This window comes from Chiloscyllium plagiosum, chromosome 26, assembly GCF_004010195.1.
Source record: "Chiloscyllium plagiosum isolate BGI_BamShark_2017 chromosome 26, ASM401019v2, whole genome shotgun sequence".
NCBI classification, from domain to species: domain Eukaryota; kingdom Metazoa; phylum Chordata; class Chondrichthyes; order Orectolobiformes; family Hemiscylliidae; genus Chiloscyllium; species Chiloscyllium plagiosum.
In genome coordinates, this window is record NC_057735.1 from 33,295,266 (window position 1) to 33,316,383 (window position 21,118).

Below are 21,118 nucleotides of genomic sequence, written 5' to 3' on the forward strand. Positions count from 1 at the left end.
CAATGTCTTAATATGGGATGGAGATGGGCAAGAGTACGCCTCACTTTTGTAAAAATAACATTACTGTTCTTAGAACTGTAGGATTCAGCTGAATATCGGGTACAGCCAATTCTACTTGGATTGCATTCACATTTTGGCAATTTAAGTACTAATACATAACGTTACAGAACTCATGCACTGTCAGAGCCCAAATTATGATGAATGCACAAATTTGAAAGTGAATCCAGGAAATAAATCAAATACAGGCACTGAGTCATTCTTGAGGGGGGTCCATGAAGGGGTTTGATGCGGCAGCATTGATGAACCAAGTTGGCGGACGTTTGAGATTCAGCTTGATTGTTCTCACTCTAGACATGTTAGTTCCACGTATCTTGGACCTCCCCCAGATACATGGAATGTGCCCTTTTCTCGAAGTAAATCCACCCAAAATTCAATTTCCCAAGTCGGCTTTGAAGGGGGGGCAATTATATCCTGCGTATTTGTGACGTTATAAGTATAAAAACAATCTGCAATTTTAGTGTTTCAATATGACTTTGTAACTGGACAGACATGTACTAATAAAGGAAAAGAAGGCTTGGACAGCTTTCTACTCTAACGTTGGACAGATTTGTAAAAGCTTGTTTCTAGTTCGAAGTGTCAAGAATTGTGTGTATTTGAAACTATGCAAGAAGAAAAAGCTCTGGAACTTGTTTTTAAATTTCCAGCTAGCATTTTAAATTTTAGCAAGTATTTTATGCTTCTTTTTGTGAAAAACTTATAACCCTAGTCTTCAACTTAAATAAAATGTTTGAGAGCCTCTATGGCAATGGGGTCAACTTTTAAAGCTGCATGGGGCATGATGTACTAGATAGTGCGAACATGAAAGTAGTACAATCACCAGCACATCAGGAGTCTGGTGGGAAACGCCAATCTCTATATTTAACTGCATGATTCTAACGGGGGACAGGTTGCTTTGAATGTTAACTATGCAAACAATTTACTGACAGCTTTAAGGCTTGTTTCTGCGTCTCAGAGATTTTATGGGCTGTTCGAAATATGCCAGGTTCAACAAGGCAAGAATGTGACAGGGATTGACCAGAATCTCACATTAACAAGGGGGGAAAGCATTTAAGTGCAGAGCTCTGTCAACTGGTTGGCCTCACAGATATAGAATCATAGAATCCATACATTACGAAAGTGGCCATGCTGCTCTGAGAGTACATCTTTGTTTTTGCTTTTGAGGTAATGACTAAAATGTTGGATGTCATTTCTGCCACCTAGGGCTTTTTGACTGTAATCCACGTTTCACAGCTCTCTGCTTTCTTTGCAGAACAGCAACATCTCTACCATGGGCCCTCTACTTAGGAGCAAGGGCTGTAACAGCAGCATGACCAAACGGTTGCTTTCTTCTCAATCACCTGACACTGCACTGAATATGGATTGGAGCAAATGAACATTGAACTGCAGTTTGCAGGGGTGATAGTTTAACCAGGATATAAAGGCTAAAGATCTGTTTTTATGGACAGGACTGAGCATAAGTGCCTCATATTTTCGTGGCAAGTCATTGCTAACACCTGCAGCTTCCTGGAATGTGAATGCCTTACAAGTAAAGAAGGTGGACATCCATTGCCTGTAATAGTTGGGATCACCAGAGTCTTGAATTTCTTTAACTCTGGTTCCTTACAGAGATCTGGTGCTGACATTCATATTTTTCTGCGCATTGGTTCACCTCCTAGGTGACTGATACCTGTTTCCCTGGTTCATGCTTTTATCCATTAGAAACTTGAGTTCAAGAACTAGACTGGGAGAGGGAGAGACAGTTGCTTAGTGGCATTTTACTTGGATGAGTAATTCAAAGGTCCAGGCTAATGACCTGGAAACATAGGTTCAAATCCCGATTAAATTAAAATTCAAGAAACAAATGAAGATAATAAATGCAGTTGGGGTGGCACAGAGGCTCAGTAGTTAGTATTGTTGCCTCACAGCACCAGGATCCCCGGTTCAATTCCAGCCTTGGGCAACTGTCTGTGTGGAGTTTGCACATTTTCCCTGTGTCTGCGTAGGTTTCCTTGGGTGTTCTGGTTTCCTCCCACAGTCCAAAGATGTGCAGGTTAGGTGAATTGGCCATGCTAAATTGCCCACAGTGTTAGGTGCATTAGTCAGAGGGAAATGGGTCTGGGTGGGTTACTCTACGGAGGGTCGTGTGGACTTATTGGGCCGAAGGGCCTGTTTCCACACTGTAGGGAATCTAATCTAAAATTAAATCTGGAATTGAAAACTAGTCTTATTAGTGGTGCCATATGTTCATGGAATTATTGTGTCATAGAAGTAGGCCATTCAGTCCATCATGCCTGCACCAGCTTTTCCAACATGTATCATCACCAGTCCTCTGCTTCTTTCCCTGATACCAATGCACACTATTTCCATCCAAATAATCATCCAATGCTCTCTTGAATGCCTCCACCACATTTCCAGGTAGTGCATTCTGTACCCGAACTACTCATTGTGTGAAGATGATTTTTTTTCTCACATCACCCTTGCTTCTTTTGCACATCACTTTACACCGTTTATACCCTCCTATTTTTGTTCCTTTTACGAATCTACCTATCCAGCCTGCTAATGATTTTTAACCTGTTTAAAAACACATCCAGTTCACTAATGTCTTTTATGGAAGGAAATCTCTCATCCTCATCTAGTTTGGCTTGAGAGTCTCCAAAATGTGGTTGATTCTTAACTTTCCTCTGAAACACCCTAACAACAGCTCTGTTTGAGGGCACTTTGGGGCAGGGCATACAAATGCTCACATTGCCAGCAACGCCCATGTGGCAAATGAACAACACAATGCCAAAGAGCCCTCAGATCACCCAACAAGTTTCTTTCAGTCAAAAAAGGAATTGCACTCCATAAATGCATGGAGTTATTTTGCATGTTTGTGGAAGGAACTGCCATGATGCTTTCATTCTACGCCAATCACGTCTCTTACAGATCTTTTGCATCTGCAAGTTCAGTCAGCAGATGATTCCTTGGAGAAAAAGGCTACCCTTTGAGAATCTGGCTGCTTTTAACCTGTGATTTCTTTTCAAATCTTTCACGGGCTGTGTGTGTCACGAGTAAGGCCAACATTAATGGTCCATTCATAAATGCCTTGGAGCAGATAGCAGGAGTCAATTTCTTAATTCGGCGCAGTCCATTTAGGGAATCTGCAGTACAGTTCAGAGTTCCTGGATTTTTTTCCAGCAACAGTGAAGGAATGGTGACATATTTCTAGGTGGCGTATGATTGGCAGAGGAGGAGGTACCTGCACGTTGGGAAGTTTCCATTCACCTGCCACCACAGCTTCAGAAGGTTGTAGAAGTTTTAGCAAGTTTATGCAGTGTATCTTGCGTATTGTTTACCCTGGTGCCATCATGCATCAATAGTGGAGGGAGAGTGTATTTAATATGGTGGATAGAATATTGATCATGCCAGCTGCTATTTTGACCTGCTTCAGGAGTGCCACTCATTCAGTGGTGAGGCTCTTGGGGAGTTAAGTGGTGAGTTACACACGGCTGTATTCCAAACTTCTGACCTGCTCTTCTCAGCCACAGTGTTTATATGGCTAGTCCAGTTCAGTCTCTGGTCAATGGTAATTGCCAGGATGTTGGTGGTGGATAATTCTGCGATGGTAATGCCATTGAATGTGAAAAGACAATGGTTAGATTGTCTGTTTTAGGGGATGGTTGTGGCAGCACTCATGTGATGTCAGGCTATCTTGACACATAAGTTCCATTCTGAATGTTATTCAGGAATGGACATGGCCTGCTTCATGAATGGGATGCAACATTGTTCAGTAGACAACCCACACTACTACCTTATGTCAGAGGGAAGTTATTGATAAAGCAGTTGATTTTTTTAGGCTTGGGACATTACCCTGAGAAATTCCTGCAGTGATATCCTGGGAAAAGATTTACAAGGACGTTGCCAGGGTTGGAGGGTTTGAGCTATAGGGCGCGGCTGAATAGACTGGAGCTGTTTTCCCTGAAATGTTGGAGGCTGAGGGGTGACCTTATAGAGGTTTATAAAATCATGAGGGGCATGGGAATAGGGTAAATAGACAAGGTATTTTCCCTGAGGTGGGGGAGTCCAGAACTAGAGGGCATAGGTTTAGGATGAGAGGGAAAGATTTAAAAGGGACCTAAGGGGCAACTTTCGGTGCATGTGTGGAATGACCTGCCAGAGGAAGTGGTGGAGGCTGGTAGAATTACAACATTTAAAAGGCATCTGAATGGGTATATGAATAGAAAGTGTTTAGAGGGATATGGGCCAAGTGCTGGCAAATGGGACTAGATTAGTTTAGGATATCTGGTCGGCATGGATGAGTTGGACCACAGAGTCTGTTTCCATGCTGTACATCTCCAAGACACTATGACTCTAAAAGTAAGATGATTTGCCTCCAGGAATTACAACCATCTTCCTTTGGGAGCCCAGCCACTTTGGAGGAAATGTGTAAGCAAAGCCACAATAGTGATCATTAAACACGTCATTGGGTTGCTGAAAATGTGGTATTAATGACTGGGCAAGTGTGGAGTACTCTTCAGCACATGGCAGCAGGGAATTAATGACTGATAGTTACCTGCAATGTCTGATACAGCATATTACACCAAGAGGATTAGAACCACAGGAGGAAGAAGGTGATGACCACTCTAGTTTTGGATGAGAAAAAAGAGAGGAGGAGAAACAGGAAGAGGAGGATCAACCTGACATGACTTAAGTCTGTATATCAGCTCAAATAGGTGCCAGTGACAAATCTGGGGTGGAATCATTCAGGTAGCCTGAGGCTACCTTTAATGCTGGTGATTACTGGATGGGTGAAAAATTACAATGGGATGACTGAACAAAAGAGATTTGAAATAAGGTTTATGATGTGTCCTGTTGCTGGCTGCCAGTCTTCAGAAAATTGAACTGTGTTAGGAAACTGCAGGCTGACTTACTGATCTTTTATGAGGCTGTTAAATGTAATTGGCTTCCCCCTTTTGAGGGCAGATGGTCCTGCGGCATGGTGGCTCAGTGATTAGCACTGCTGCCTCACAGCGCCAGAGACCCTGGTTCAATTCCTGCCTCAGGCGACTGTCAGTGTGGAGTTTGCACATCCTCCCCGTGTCTGCGTGGGTTTCCTCCGGGTGCTCCGGTTTCCTCCCACAGTCCAAAGATGTGCAGTTTAGGTGAATTGGCCATGCAAAATTGCCTGTAGTGTTAGGTAGATTAGTCAGGGTAAATGTAGGGGAATGGGTCTGGGTGGGTGGCTCTTCGGAGGTTTGGTTTGGGCATGTTGGTCCGAAGGGCCTGTTTCCGCACTGTAGGGAATCTAATCTAATCTGATTTCAATCAAATTGGCCAACATGAGAAATGGGGTTGGAAAACCCACATGTCGTCCAGTGCAAGTGTTTTTCAGGGCCCCACCTGCCTCTGTTCAGTCCTTGATGAGGTCAAAAGCTCCTGTCCATATCTCTCTTCTGATAATCTTAGAAAGAATCGATTTTGTCCTTTGCATGGGCTCGTTTAAATGGTGAGGCATGAATGGTCAGATGTGGGTCACAATCAAACTCAACAGCTACAATTGGTCAGGAAATTTTAATTCAGGATGTAAATGATGGAATAAAACAAAGACCTGTGGATGCTGGAAATCTGAAACAAAGCAGAAATTGCTGGAGAAATGTAGCAGGTTGGGCAGTATCAGTGTAGAAAGAAACAGAGTTAATGTTTCAAGTTTAATGTAGACTTGATGTAACTTTTTCTTTTGTATCTCCACAGTTGCAGCCAGACCTGCTGAGTTACTGACGTAATGATGTGGCTGAGTTAAAAGCCAGAGTAAATTCACTTAGCTTCCTCACTTGATGTTGACCTTCCTCACTGTGAATGAGTCCAAAAATCAGCCAATTGATAATAGGATGATTCATAATATTAGGACATTTTATACTTGTCCTGGTTCCTTTGGGAATTAGTTTAGCGCAGTTGGCTGGATTGTTGGTTTACAGAATAGTGTGATGCCAATAGTGTGAGTTCAATTCCCATTACTGGTTTGAAGTTACCGTGAAGGATTTTCCTTCTCAACCTCTTCCCTTGCCTGAGGGCAAGTTGAATCACCACTTCTCTCAGATGAGAGTACCCCCTATGGTCTGGAAAGACTATGGCATCATAACAACAACACCATTTGGTTCCTTTACTGTTGGTGTGTGTCTGGTTAGTGTAACTAAGATAGGATACCAATTTTTCAATAGATGTAAACAATAAGGAAGTATATACAGCTGTACAGATGTAAGCTAACTCTTCTGAAGCCACAGTGTTTCTCACTTAAGTCTCTCTCTCTCTCTCTCTCTCTCTCTCATATGACCCCTTGCAACAGCAACGTGTTATCCTTTTCCAGTCATGAACCCTTTCACACTCCTATACTACAACAGCCTGTCAACTGACTTTGCTCATCTGGCTAATGTTCTTGAGTGAGGTCAGACTAGCATTGATGAAAGTTCATTTCTGGCTAATACTAACTGAGAAGCCATAGTTGAGAGTGTGTTGCTGGAAAGACACAGGTTAGGCAGCATCCCAGGAGCAGAAAAGTCGATGTTTCAGGTTGGAGCCCTTCATCAAGAATGAGGCTGAGAGCTTCGGGTGTGGAGAGACACCCCCAAAGCTCCCAGACTAATTTCTGATGAAAGGCAATGGCCCGAAACATCAATTCTCCTGCTCCTCGGATGCTGCCTGACCTGCTGTGCTTTTCCAGCAACACACTTTCAAGTCTGCTGTCCAGCATCTGCAGACCTTACGGTCTCCTAACTGAGAGGTCAGTTGTGCCACAGTTTCAGGCTTACTGAAAATATTTCATTGTCACCAACTTCAGTTACTGTTTGCTATACATGTAATTTTGATATATTTAAAAAGTGCATGCGCAAAATAAGGGAAACCACTCTAAAATACCAGCTCTTTTCTTAGCCTCGTAAAAGGCATATTTGTTAATTGAAGGTAAATCTTATTATATTAAGTGTTGCCTTAGTATGAAACAGCTGGAAATTTGATGAATTCATTATTTTAAAGAAAATACATCAATTGACATATTGACTTGAAATAGATAATTGGACAAAAAGCCTTCTTATGTTACATTAATGTTCTGCAGCCTTCATATTATCAACTTTACCACAGCTTTCTTAGTGTCTATAGTTTTAATGTGTGTTTTTCAGCGACAGTCAAAGTTGGCTTATCCCAGTTTGGTGTCCAGCATGTGTTACATCCACTGATGTCAGTACTAAATGAACAACAATTTACTTCAATAACACTCGACAGGCAACAGCAAAATTAAGGGGAAATTGTCACTTGGCGTCACTCACTGAAACATGTGTTGGCATTAATCCTCACAGTCAAACAGTTTGCTGATGCACAAGATATAATTTTCAAAACTCTTCACCCGCATAAACACTATTAAAAAATCCAAGCTTCCAGATCTTCGACTTGAATGAAAAGGGTCACTGTTTTAAAATAGGAGAAAGTGAGGACTGCAGATGCTGGAGATCAGAGCTGAAAATGTGTTGCTGGAAAAGCGCAGCAGGTCAGGCAGCATCCTAGGAGCAGGAGAATTGACGTTTCGGGCATGAGGTCCTGAAGAAAGGCTCATGCCCGAAATGTCGATTCTCCTGCTCCTTGGATGCTGCCTGACCTGCTGCGCTTTTCTAGCAACACATTTTCAGCACTGTTTTAAAATAGACCACCACAGCAAATGTGGCTTCTTGTGTTAGCATGGATTGAGGTTCCTGATGTCCAAGTGGAAAGCATCCTTCTCAAGGAACATCACCTCCTGACAATTAAGAAATCACTACCACCAACACAAGGCCTCAAAACAAAACAGGCATCCATCTAAATTCCCATAGCTCCTGCTGAAATACACACCATATTCCAAAAACTGGCAACATCCCTCACCCCACCTCCCCTCAATTGCACACCTCCTGTTGACAGCACTGGTTATCAACCATGACCTAGGCTGGCAATATTTCAGATTCAATTAGAAAATCTAGAGAATAGACCAGGGGAAAGGTAGCCACTTGCTACACAAAATTATGTCATCATTCAAGTTAGATTATCAGCTATATACTGTACTTCTGCCTGAGCAATCCATTCCTGGTGGGTTCTGGATGTAAGTTTGCTCGCTGAGCTGGATGGTTTGTTTTCAAACATTTTGTTACCATGCTAGGTAACATCTTCAGTGGGCCTCCGGTGAAGCACTGGTAGTATAGCCCCCTTTTTATTTATGTGTTTAGGTTTCCTTGGGTTGGTGATGTCATTTTCCTGTGGTGATATCTTTTACTGTTCTTTTTCTCAGGGATTGGTAAATGGGATCCAAGTCAATGTGTTTGTTGATAGTGTTGATAGAGTACCTAGAAGCGTGGCATTCCAACCGGAACTTGATCAACAAACACATTGACTTAGATCCCATTTACCACCCCCTGAGAAAAAGAACAGGAAATGATATCAACACAGGAAATGACATTGCCACAGAAAATGGCATCACCAAACCTAAACACGTAAATAGAAAGTGGGCTATTATCACCAGTGCTTCACCAGAGGCTCACTGATGTTACCTAGTATGGTGACAAAACATCTGAAAACAAATCTTCCAGCTCAGTAAGCAAGCGTACATCCAGAACCTCAACCTGAGCTACAGATCTTCTCACAGCAATTCACACTGTCATCTGAAGCCATTAAGGATTGTTAACTTCAACCACAGATTATAGCCACTTCCTAAATATTACCTACAAAGTGGCCATTCGGTTATACTCAGCTTAAAGGAATACCTTCTGCAGATAGAAGGTACAAAATAAAGCAAGAAAAAGTAACAAGCAGGTCAGTGAATGACCTTCACCATTTGGTTCCCAAAAGGTCTGTTCACATTCTAAGCAAAAGGCCTAATTCTAGCTTTTTCACCCTAATTAGGAATGTTTTCTTGAGATGTTCTCCTGCATCTTTAAGATCCCAGAAGTCAAAGCTTCTTGTAGCATTGCAATAAATACAACCCTGTTCTTTGCCTATGTTAGTTTAAGAGTGATGACAGCCATACGATGAATTTCTACAACTTTTGCAGGGTTTGTTACATTGGCACTGTGCTTTCTGTAATGGTTTGTCCATTGACTGTTCTTTAATATCTGGAATTAGTTCCTAGTGATTAGAGCCAGAACTTGTCCTTTCTGCAAATGGCTATTCTTTCCAACAACTATTGCATTTTTTACAGTATTAGCCTTATTAATTCTGCCCAGTATTACGATGATAACTTTCAATGTAATTATTAGAGAAATAAAGATTATGATTCATTGATAATTTGATTAAAAAGAACAATGATCTTCAGAAAGGACTTGTATGCAATTATTTTTCAAAGATGAGTTATAGATTTTACTCATAAATTGAATGTTGTCTCAGATCATTGAATCTTTCTGTTATCATCTTTCAGAGGAGAAACAAAGCGAGACAGCAGCAGTATTGAATCAAAGGACCCTGCTGGCCACCCTACTGCAGAGGACTGCAATTGGAAATCCAAAAAATATCTTGATGATATAGGTATAATGAATTTTGATGTAATCCTTGCTTTCAGTTGATTATTTTAAAAAAATGCTTTTTCTCTGAACTTGTAATTTAAAAAAGAAAGTTCAATTTCTCTGTGCCATCTTGATAAACTGTGGTATTTAGATACATATTTCTGAAAAGGTCTCGGTGTCAGATCTTTGGAGGCAAACACAAGTGTAACAGATTTCTTAGTGCAACATTTTCATGCTTCGTAGCAGTAAATAAAAAGCTTTAGCAGCACAATGGTGTTCTGTAAAACAGAACAATCATTTTACTTTAGTTGTTTTGGAAACTATTTTGTGGTTGTTTTGTGACAAGTCTGCACTTGATGTATGCTTGTACAACTTTGGTACAAAAATAACTTTTTAAGATAGATCTGCATAACTGAGGATTACCCTTTACACATTCAACTTTCAAGCAGTACAGATGGGCTCAAAGCATTTGCTATAAATTGTTTTGGATTTACATCATTTTTTGGAAATATACAGAGATCTTTCCCTTGAGCATAATTGGTGATGCAGAGGCACATTGCGCTCAAAGTCCTGTTAATTTTGGCAATTTTTTTTTGTCAAGTTTTCATTTAAATTCAATGGTATTTTGCCATCAACCAGTGTAATGGGGCACTGAGAATGGAATTGTTTTAAAAATATTTTTAGAGTTATTCCTTGAGATGTTTACCAGCAGTAATCTGGTGCAGCTTTACTCATATAACTGAAAACGAGGTTGCCACAGAAAATAAGCATTCTGTGTTCGTTTCTGGTCAACCACTTAATCTCAAATAATTGAAAATTATTGTGAAAACATGTTCAGAGCCATTACCAGATATTTGTGTAGTTTCTCAATGACTTAATTCTTGTAAAATTAAAACAAAACATCGAAGCTTTTAATATGTACATATTGGCATCCATGAACTTAAAAGAAAAACAGCTTAATTTTAAGAACCTCTTTGAAGGTTATAAATTAATGCAGTTGATGGAAGTTCCGATGGTGATCAGTTTGAACTGGAGAGGTAGCGGTTTTGTGGGTGGGGTTGACTTCAAGCAATATTTTTTTGGAAATAGAGCCAAAGATCACAGAATCTCGATTTGTGCTGAATTCAACTTGCACTTAAAATTCCATGCTATATTATGTGGTTTGGCTGCATTGTAGAGGATTAAATCCAGAGATGAGGAAATTTAGCTAGACATGAGGTTGGATCAGGTCAAATGCTTCTTCTTAGAACTAAAAGGTTTGAGGGGAAGTTTGATTGAGGTGTACAAGATGATGACAAGCTTACGTGAGGCAGATAAATAAAAGTAGTTCATCATCGCTGATGGTACAAGGACTCGGAAACAGACTTAATTTTTTTTTAGGCAGGAGATGCAGGAAAGATACATGAGGAAAAATGTTTTTAACCCAGTGAATGATAATGGTTTGGAACTTGCTGTTTACATGGGTCAAGGCATTACAAGTTTGAAAAGCACACTGGATAGGACTTGAGGGAAAGCAAGTTTTAGGGCTTGAATGGGATGGTCTGTCGATTGGCTCCTGACAGAGACCTAACATGGACTTGATGAACTGGATGATCTCTCTCTGTCTGAATGACCCAATGGGCTAGGTTTTCATTCCAGAGCCATGGTCCTGATGCTGGGCTGAATTCTGGATTTGGAAGCTGGAACTGCTGGGAGGCTCTCCTATGGAAGTGATTTCTGAGGATGCAGCCCTCTATCCAATTAAACATCCCAATGTCAGATGATGAATTGGAGGCACTGAAATATTGACAGCCCAATGTCATTGGTGGCATCTGCCAATATGGCTAGATGGATTCAAAGGAACTTCAGGGTGAAGGTATCCCCTGAAGATTTTTTTTTAAATACAAAGATGTTCATGGCTGCTAAGCTTCATTGTGCAGGGGGATTTCTTCCACATTGATACTCTGGCTGCATCTGGGGCTCTGTGGTGATTGTAGCAAAGTGTAACATGCTGGAACTGTCGAAATACACTGCTTCAAAGTTAATTCTAATTGAAAGGTGCTAAATTACAGTAACTTACTCATGGCTACAACAGCTGCTGGATGTTCCCAACATCTCCACCTGTGTGATGGATAGACTGCAATTCATAAAATTTTGCTGGCTGGTGTAGTTGCTTGTCTATTATGTAATCATTGTAGCTAACAGATACAATGATAATATGACTGTGCTTTATGTGTACATTTTGTTTATAATCTTCCACAGAAGTTAATATGCACCTTTCGAGATAAAACTATTAACTTTAGTTAAAATAACAGATGGACATTTCTTAAACATTACATAATTTGTATTTTCTTAAACATTGCATTGCTTTAATACGTTTGAATGTCTTCTCAATTATTGCCTGAGGAAGCTGGTAACACTGTTAGCATGTCAAATATTTGACATGTAAATTTTATACAAGTCAGAATTCTATGTCAAATTGAGAAACAAAACCAGCAGATGTTATGCAATTATGAGGCTAACATGCTTCCTGAATGTCAGAGCATTAGTGACACTAAATTAATTTGCACTTTGCAGTTATACAGCATTTAGAAATGTTTTCTAAAAATTCTTTGGCTGGAAAATTTGTATTTTCTGAATTGAATTAAATTCTTCTTAAAATTTGCTCTACAATATTCTTGATCTCCTTGTGCTGGAAAAATATATTTTATTAGTTTTCTGAGCAAAGAAAGGCATTAACTTTACTGAGAAAAACATCCTACCGTGGCTTCATCTTACCACAAGGCTACAAGAGAGAGCAAGATCATGTGACATTGCTTCAATTCTTATAAATTATAAAATCAGAATGAATCCTTTAAGCTATATCTACCCTAAGGCTCTGATTCTACCTGTTAAATTATATATATCCCACCAAGACTCCGGCTCAACTTTTTTATTGGAACAACAGTTGTGATGGTTTCACTGGTCTACCTGAACTTGTGTTCAGCTCCTTCAGAATGTGATACTTTCATAGGATCTCTTGAATCCTTCAGAGAGAGGAATAATTGATAGATGAAACTGAAACAGAAATTGCTGGAGAAACTCAGCACGTCTGTGAAGAGAATTACAGAGTTTCGCATTTCGAGCTCAGTGACCCTTCTCCAGAACTAATAACATTTGGGAAAAAATTGGTATTTATCTTGATGACAAGGGGTAAGGGGGAAATGAGTGAGCTGATAAGTGGATATGGAGTGTAGAGAGACAGAGGGAGGGAAGAACTAAGAGATTGAGGTGTTACTGGGGAATGTGAGTGGGTGAAAATAAGTTGGTTGTACTGAAAGCAACCCAAGTCATGACAGAACCTGGCATTCGGGGTGGGTAAAAAAAAAAATGCACGGAGGTGTTAAGACTGTAAAATTGTTGAATTCCATATTGAGTCCTGAAGGCTGCAAAGTCTCCAAATGGAAAATTTGATGCTGTATCACCAGCTTGAACTGAGCCTCATTGGAGCGCTGCAGCAAAACCAGGACAAATATATTGGCATGAGAACATGGTGATGTTTTGAAGAGACAGGCAGCTGGAAGCTCAGAAATGTCTTTGCAGACAGAAAGTAGGTTTTCTGCAAAGCGGACAGCCAGTCTGCATTTTGGCTGTACAATATAGAGGAGACCACATTATAAGCAATGAATACAGTAGACTAGATTAAGTGAAGGGTGGGTAAAGTGCTGCGTAGAATCCCTACAGTGTGGAAACAGGCCATTTGGCCCAACAAGTCTACACCAACCCTCTGAAGTGTAACCCACCCAGACTCATTCCTCTAACCCTATTACTCGACATTTCTGCTGACTAATGCACCTAACCTACACTCCCCTGAACGCTATGGGCAATTTAGCACGGCTAATCCACTGAACCTGCACATCTTTGGACTGTGGGAGAAAACCGGATCACCTGGAGGAAACTCGCGCAGACATAGGAGAACATGCAAACTCCACACTGACAGTCACCCGAGGCTGGAATTGAACCCGGGTCCCTGGCACTGTGAGGCAGGAGTGCTAACCACTGAGCCACATCATGCTGCCCATGCTTCACATGGAAGATCCGGGGCCATGGATAGTGAGAATGGTGAAGGTAAATAGGTACATGGTACACCTTCTTGATTACAAGGGAAGGTGCCATGGAGGTTTTGGGAGTGGAAGAGGAGTGGATTAGGATGTCCCATAGGGAATGGTGCCTATGGAAAGGGGAATGTGTGCCTAGTGGTGATGTGTCACTGGAGGTGGTTAAAATGATGATTTATTATCCTTTGAAAGTGGATGCTGCTGAAAGAAAATACTAGGTTACTCAGTCATTGTTGGAGGAGGAAAGAAAAGGGGCAAGGGCAGATGTGTCGGGAATGGGTTGGGCATAGCTAAGGGACCTATCAACCATAGTGGCAGGGAACACTCAGTTGAAGAAAAAGGTGGACACTTCTAAGGCCCACCTGCTGAAGGTAACACCATCAGAACAGATATGACTGAGACAGAGAAACTGGGAGAATGGAATGGAGTCATTCCACGAAGCTTGGGTGTGAGGACGTATAGTCAAGGTAACTGTTGGAGTCAGTGGATTTGCCGTATATATTGATAAGCAGCTTAACCTGAGAAATGGAAATAGAGATGTCGAGGAAGGGAAAGCTAGGGTCTGAGATGGACCAGGTGATGCTGTAAGCAGGATAGAAGTTAAAAGCAAAATCAATATGTTTATTTCCCAATTCTGGATGAAAGGGGGAAGCAACACCAAGGATGTCATCAATATACCAGAGAAAGAGTATTGGGTGGGGGCTGGAGTAGGATCAGAACAAGGCATGTTCCATGTACCCCACAAAGAGACAGGCATAACTGGGGTCTATTCTTTGACCTGAAAAAAGTGAGAAGAAATAAAAGAGAAGTTGTTCAAAGTGGGGATCAGCTTGACCAGATGAAGGAGAGTGTGATGGATGGGGATGGTTCAGGCCTTCTTTCCAGAAAGAGAGCCCTAAGACCACTCTGATTGGAGATGGATGTGTGAAGGGATTGCACACCTGAGCTTCAACCTGTTGGAGATCTCCTTCAGCACTTCATTTACTGCTTTGAATATGTGGCCATACAGTTATTTGACCTCTTTCCATCTCAAATAGTTGTTCACTACTTTATGAATATCTTACCTCTGCATTCAAAGTAGTCCATTTCAAGTTAGCTCCATGATCTTCATGGAAAGGAAGACAACATCAACAGTTAGCTTGTTTCCTGCTGATGAGAAACACATTCAACACAACTTGTTATCATCTCTTCCAATGACTTTGAGAGACCTGACCACCAAAGCAAATATCTTGCTATGACTTGACAGTTTGTTACACTGATGTCTTTGCTGTAATTGTTGCAGTATGTCTTGTCTCAGACTGCAAGGCCAGAAAGCTGAGCCAGAGAGTAGAATGGGTTTCCAATTTGAAGACGGAGGAATTCAGATGTCATTTGGGATTGGTGTATTTTTATTTTGGATTACTGCGGCAGCATTTAACATCAATGATGGCCGCCCACCTCCAATTAAAAATTTGCTGGGACCATCTGGCAGGAGGTGGTAATAGAGAAGTGTTAGTCAATCAGGAGATGAAAACTGAGTGGCCAATCTTTCAATATAAATGAGAGATTCAGCTGCTATACTGAGATATGCTCTCTGTTCTTAGCACTGTTTGATAGCAGGATTGTGTCATGTGTCTGCTGGCCAGTATTCTCTGGCCTGAGGACATTCATTGTCAGATTTCTGTGCATCTCCAGTTTCATTCAGTTGCTGAGTTGTTGCTGTTAGCATTGTGGTTGATATCAACATAAAGATTTCTACACCTTGATTGAAAATCATATCTCCTTGGTCAGGCATCACCAGAGGGATATGGGACAAGACATCTGTTGTAGTCTGCTACTTTATGGGTATGCACCCTGTTTTTCCATCAAACTGCATTATCAGGTTTTGAGAAGATTTGCAGCTCAGGTTGAAGCTCAGCTCAGCTCTGGATGTAGGATTGCTCGCTGAGCTGGAAGGATCTTTTTCAGACATTTCATCACCATACTAGGTAACAACTTCAGTAAGCCTCCAGACCAAGCTGAAGATGTGAGCTAGTATGGTGACAAAACATCTGAAAATGACCCTTCCAGCTCAGCGAGCAAACCTACATCCAAAACTGCATTATCTTCAGTGTGAATCATTGTATTTATAGAAGAATGTTTGCTTAGAATTTGAGTGTCATTAACGGTTTGGGAACTGTCTGTAATAGTGGAGACTAAGAACAATTGTTTATGAGCTTTTCACAAACTCATGGAACAGCTAGTGCTTCTTTCTCAATAACTGCACACCTCTGTTCAATCTGACAGTGCATGGGTTATGGACTAAGCTAGTCTATGCTTCCTGTGCATCTATATCTGAAAGGATACAGCTCCCAGTCCTTTACAAGATACATTTGCAGTAACAATAGTAGATAGTTCTAGATCACCATGTATTAAAATATGAAGAAATATTAACATCTGTTTGATTTTCTCAAAAGACCTGTGTTGTTTTTTTCTTTCCAGCTTCATCTATAATTTTTTGTAACTGCTGATATAATGACTGATCGATGACAGCAGTAACTTTCTGACTTGTTTTATTGTACTCATGAGGCTTTGGAGCTCAGTTATATTCTAAGGAGCAGGAAACTCATTGATTGCTTTTGTCTTCTGTGAGTTAACACTGGCACCAGATGCACCTACATTATGCCCAAGGAACGTGACAGTCAGTGGTAAGAATTTCCAGTTATTGTTGAGTTTAAGTGTTGTTTCCTTTAGGTAATGTAGCACAGTTTACAATCGATGATATGCTCTGTTTAAGTGGATCCACGGATCTGGACTTCATTCTTGAGGTTCCTGAGGAACATGCCGTGGCTATGCCACAGAAGGTTAATGACCTTCGGTACTCTGCAAGGTTAAGTGTCACTGTCTTCACTTTTATACCTCACATTCCCTGAAAATCTGCTTTTGCAAACACTATCCACCAAGGGTCAAGACCTATCTCTCTCACTATTGCATATGACATCTACCACCAATGGCTTTTATCCACCTCATCCCCTCCACATTATTAACAATGCATGCTCTCTGCACTTCCTACTCACTTGGGATCACCTTACCCCATGTGCACCAACGGTAACAGCTGTGGCAGCCATTTTAACCTCACTCAGTCCTCAACCTTGTCATACTGCAAGAGAAGATGACGACTCAAGACAGGTGGTGGGTGCCCAACATTCAACTCCTTGCCCTCTGTCTGGAGAGAACCCTTGCCTAAGTGGATGCGAATGGAGACTGATGATGCGGTGATGCCAAGATCCTGGCATGTCCTGGCAACCAAGTAAGATTCATTGTCAAATGCCATGATGTTCTCCCATTACCACCACAGTGAATATATTCTGAACATACCCAAACTTATAACCCTAAGTCACAACTCACTCTATCTCTTGTCTCCTGCAGGCACCAGGGGCATCTGCACAATGACTCTCATGAAGAGATCGGCTGCTGAGACATTATCTCCTCCTCCACTCTAAGGAAGAAGCCACAAATACCTCAAAGGAAGCACTGCCAGTAACATCTCTTGTACCCTCCATCGACTCAGATACTGATATCTTGGTGGGTTCTTCAGCTAAGTTAGACTCGGGAGCACATTCGGGCGAGCACATCCCTGCCTGGTGGCTAAGGAAGAAATGTTCCAGGTTGCTGGCACTTAGAGTACTGCCAGAAACCAGGAACCTGCTCAGCTCCAGGCAGGAGAGAACTCCATGTTGTTAGCCATTAAAAACTTTGTCAAAATGTAGAAAGCTGACCAAGGAGCAGCAGTCAGTTTTGTTGGAGACATCCAGCAAACTGGATCAAAGATTGTAAGAGTCCACCAATGCCATTTACATTATACTGGCCCTATTGAAAGTAACTGCTACATGCAGTAGTGAGAAAGGTAGGCCATAACCCTTGGTGGGAGTTGAGTGCAGGAGCAGAGTTACATATGCATGTGTTTGGCTGTCACCATGGGAAGCCTTGAGAGACAGGTTCCACACACTCAAGTGTGTGCTGCACTCCATGCTCACGGATTTGCAATCTTATCACTCTAGCCATTGGTGGTCAAGCCAACAGGGAGAAAGTGAGGACTGCAGATGCTGGAGATCAGAGACAAAAAGGAGAAAGTGAGGACTGCAGATGCTGGAGATCAAAGCTGGAAAAGAGCAGCAGGTCAGGCAGCATCCAAGGAGCAGGAGAATCGATGTTTCGAGCATAACCTCTTCACTGGTCCTGATGAACAGCTTATGCTCAAAACGGTGACTCTCCTGCTCCTCAGATACTGCCTGACTGGTTATGCTTTTCCAGCGCCACACTTTTTGACTCTGGTCAAGCCAACACCAAGACCTCAGGGATGAGGGACCTTGACCTCACTCTAGTTGCCTCATCCTTACAAGGGGACTGGATGGTGCCAACAGACAGAAGAGGAATGACCTAAAAATCTTCTGTTAGAACACCCGAGAGGTTCCAGTCCTCTTCACCTCCACCTTGCCTGTGATCCTCAACTTTATGGAAGCTCAAGGAAGGAGGGTGGGCCTGCCTGTGTCAAAGATACTCCCAGCATGTTTGGGTTCTCTAGCCACAAATAGCTTAGGGTCACCTGCGCAAAAGCCCACAGGCCAACTGGTGTCTTTCATGAGAACTAGTCATTGGTCTGAAACATTATCTCTCTCTCGTGTGCGCTCTTTCTTGCGCGCACTCTCTCTCTCTCTCTCTCTCTCTCTCTCTCTCGTGTGCGCTCTCATTCTCGCTCTTGATCTCTGTCTTCCCCCACACAGATGCTGTTTGACATACTAGGTTTAAGTTCATGAAACAGGCAGAATGGTAATCATGTTAGCAGGCTGGAAATCAGATACCAGTACACATGGGTGTTTAGCCCAATGCTCAATCAGTTGGGTCTTTTTTAGAAATTGGTGGTTCTGGCGGCTATCTTGAATGATTTCAAAAATGGTCTTATAATAAATTACAAAGCAATGTGGACATAAGCCAAAAACAATTCATTTTGCTTTTTGGAGATGTTTTTCAGAAATACTGGAACACAAATCAAATCCAACTTTATAGAATATTTTGTATGTTCTTAATTGTCCAGCAGAATTAGAGTTAGGAAAATCTTCAGTCTTGCTGTTTATTTGACAAGTCCTCTTTAAAAAAATGTAAACAATGGCTAAATATACCAGGTGTGCAAAAAATAGTTGAGTATATTATGCAAAACTAAGTCAAAATGATTGTGGAAGACAACAATAGGTTTGAGATTTGTATCGTCAGGAGATAGATACAATGAGATCCCATCCTTCCATTTTGATAGTGCTAGTCAGGCTGTTCCTGCCATCACAAAGCTTCATTTTATAGTGCAGAAAATGTATTTTGGCAGTTTATAAATACAAAAGAAAATAATCTTCTTCACCATCTAATGACAGAAATATTGTTAACTTGAATCCAGCTAACAAATGATGCAAGTCAGTTGTTGCGGATATCACTTTCCGAGTTTGAGGATTGATGTACTTGGAGACTAGATAGATAGTCCTGTAAACAGAGATAATCTTTTGTTATCCAATGCCTATTGAAATGATTTCTAGTCATTTAACAGAAAACATGTACTCAATGGTTAATCTCATGTTGAGCTATTGAGGGCTAACATGAGAAAACACATTGAGAGAGTTACCACTCAAAATTTGAGAAGCATAAGTACTATAAAAGAAAGTGGGAATCTGCCCTCTCTCGTCTCTGGTCATGTGCCCCCAGTCCTCAATATGTAGTTGATTCTTCATGCAATCTGAATAGGTCTAGCAAACCATGCAGTTATACAAATAATTGCTATGAAATTCAACCATTACCTTCTGAGTGCAACTAGAATAATTGCAGCTTTTATATCAGTAGCCATATCCTTGAAACAGATAACAAGAACATTTAAGAAAGAAAAAATGAATTGAGGTGGATGCTCTTACTTTAAGTTATGGAAATTGTCTTCCTCTAGCCCTACAAGATTGCAATTGGAACAATGGGAATGAGAATGATTAAAATAATGTGCAGAGGAGCATGAAGGTCATGGATCTGTAAGCACTGCTTCCTTCAGGACCTCTTACAATTATAAAAAAATGCCTTTGTAAAGGCTTTATGCTCTAGTATTAAAATGGGAACTAATACGTAACTGTCTCGTTATGGCTTTTCCATCAAACTAGTTACTAGCCTATCGATTTTAGCAAAACTTTTAATAGAAATATGTTAGAGATATTAGCTACCAAATGGTTTCAAAAATGATTATTTAGGAGGAGATCATTTAGTAACAATGACAGATATTTGTTTTGTCTTTCATTAGTAACCTTTAGTGAATTATTCTGGCAGTCATGGCCTGGCAGCAACTAATTGTTGCCATAGGAACAGAATTTGTTCGATGGATTGAGCTCTATCCTCTGCTGTGTCTTCATGTTTTCTCTGCACGAAGGAAGTGGTCATCTGATGTTGAACACACAGGCTTCAGCCTGCAAATAAATTATAAATCTCATCATGCACAACAATCTCATAGCAAAGTATAGGTAATTATCTTAAAATGTTAGTGGAATGAGTAAATTTTCATACTGCTTTTAATCATAGCAAATTCGATATATGACTTTTATTCCAACATATCCATTTCATCAACACATTCAATATAAATGCTAAATTGACTAAATTGGTTTGTAATGTAATTCAGTTGTATTGAAAATGATGTGAAGGTCTAAGTGTTGTGTATGAACTAGAATCAAGATAATTCCAGTAGGTTTAAAAGTAGAGTGCAAAAAGAAACCATATCTTTGATTGCAAACTGGTGACTCATCTAATACTGCGATATTATTTATCTGACCACTTTATTACATGGTCAGATTACAAAACCTGTGTGCGCAGAGCCCTTTGACTTTTTCTGAAATAAGAACATCCTTCAAGTGCCTGTCATGTAGTGGCTCAATTGTCACCTGCAAGTGATGAGTTCATTTAATATAATGAGTGTAGCTACATTAAATCTGTTTTCCTGAGTGGTTGTAATTATTCTTGCAAGTTGTTAGATGGCTAAATTTATTCAGCAGTGACAGTGGACTTCTGTTGTACCCAGGGGGGCTAAAGGTTTGGAAGTTATGCCAGATATTGAGAGTGTGTTGCTGGAAAAGCACACCAAGTCAGGCAGTATTCGAGGAGCAGAAGAATCGAAGTTTCAAGCATAAGCTATTAATCAGGGTTCCTGATGAAGGGTCTATGCCCGAAACGTTGATTCTTTTGCTCTTCGGATGCTGCTTGACCTGCTGTGTTTTCCAGCAACACACTCTCGACTCTGATCTCCAGCATCTGTAGTCCTCACTTTCTCCTTATGCCAGAGATTACCATGCTAAAGCTGTTTGAAGTTCAGACTAAAGCGAACACTTTAATATCTATACTATGTACAAATACATTTTTCCAAACACCCTATTTCATAACAAAAACATTTGCATGTGTTTTCAATTTTGGCTATAAGTTATCTAAGTTATTCAAGATGCATATTCAACCAAGAAAAAACATTAATGGACAAAACAATCAGTTATT

General features: G+C 40.8%; 1 protein-coding gene across 2 annotated transcripts in view; it reads left to right on the top strand.

The window, feature by feature from the left end:
* The window catches only part of nav1b (neuron navigator 1b), a 638,783-nt gene that overhangs the window by 232,969 nt on the left and 384,696 nt on the right, over positions 1-21,118 (top strand). For both annotated transcript variants that reach the window (XM_043716841.1, XM_043716842.1), the window contains one exon: positions 9,446-9,552. In XM_043716841.1, coding sequence (XP_043572776.1) covers positions 9,446-9,552 — 107 coding nt within the window. The remainder of the gene's footprint in view (positions 1-9,445; positions 9,553-21,118) is intronic.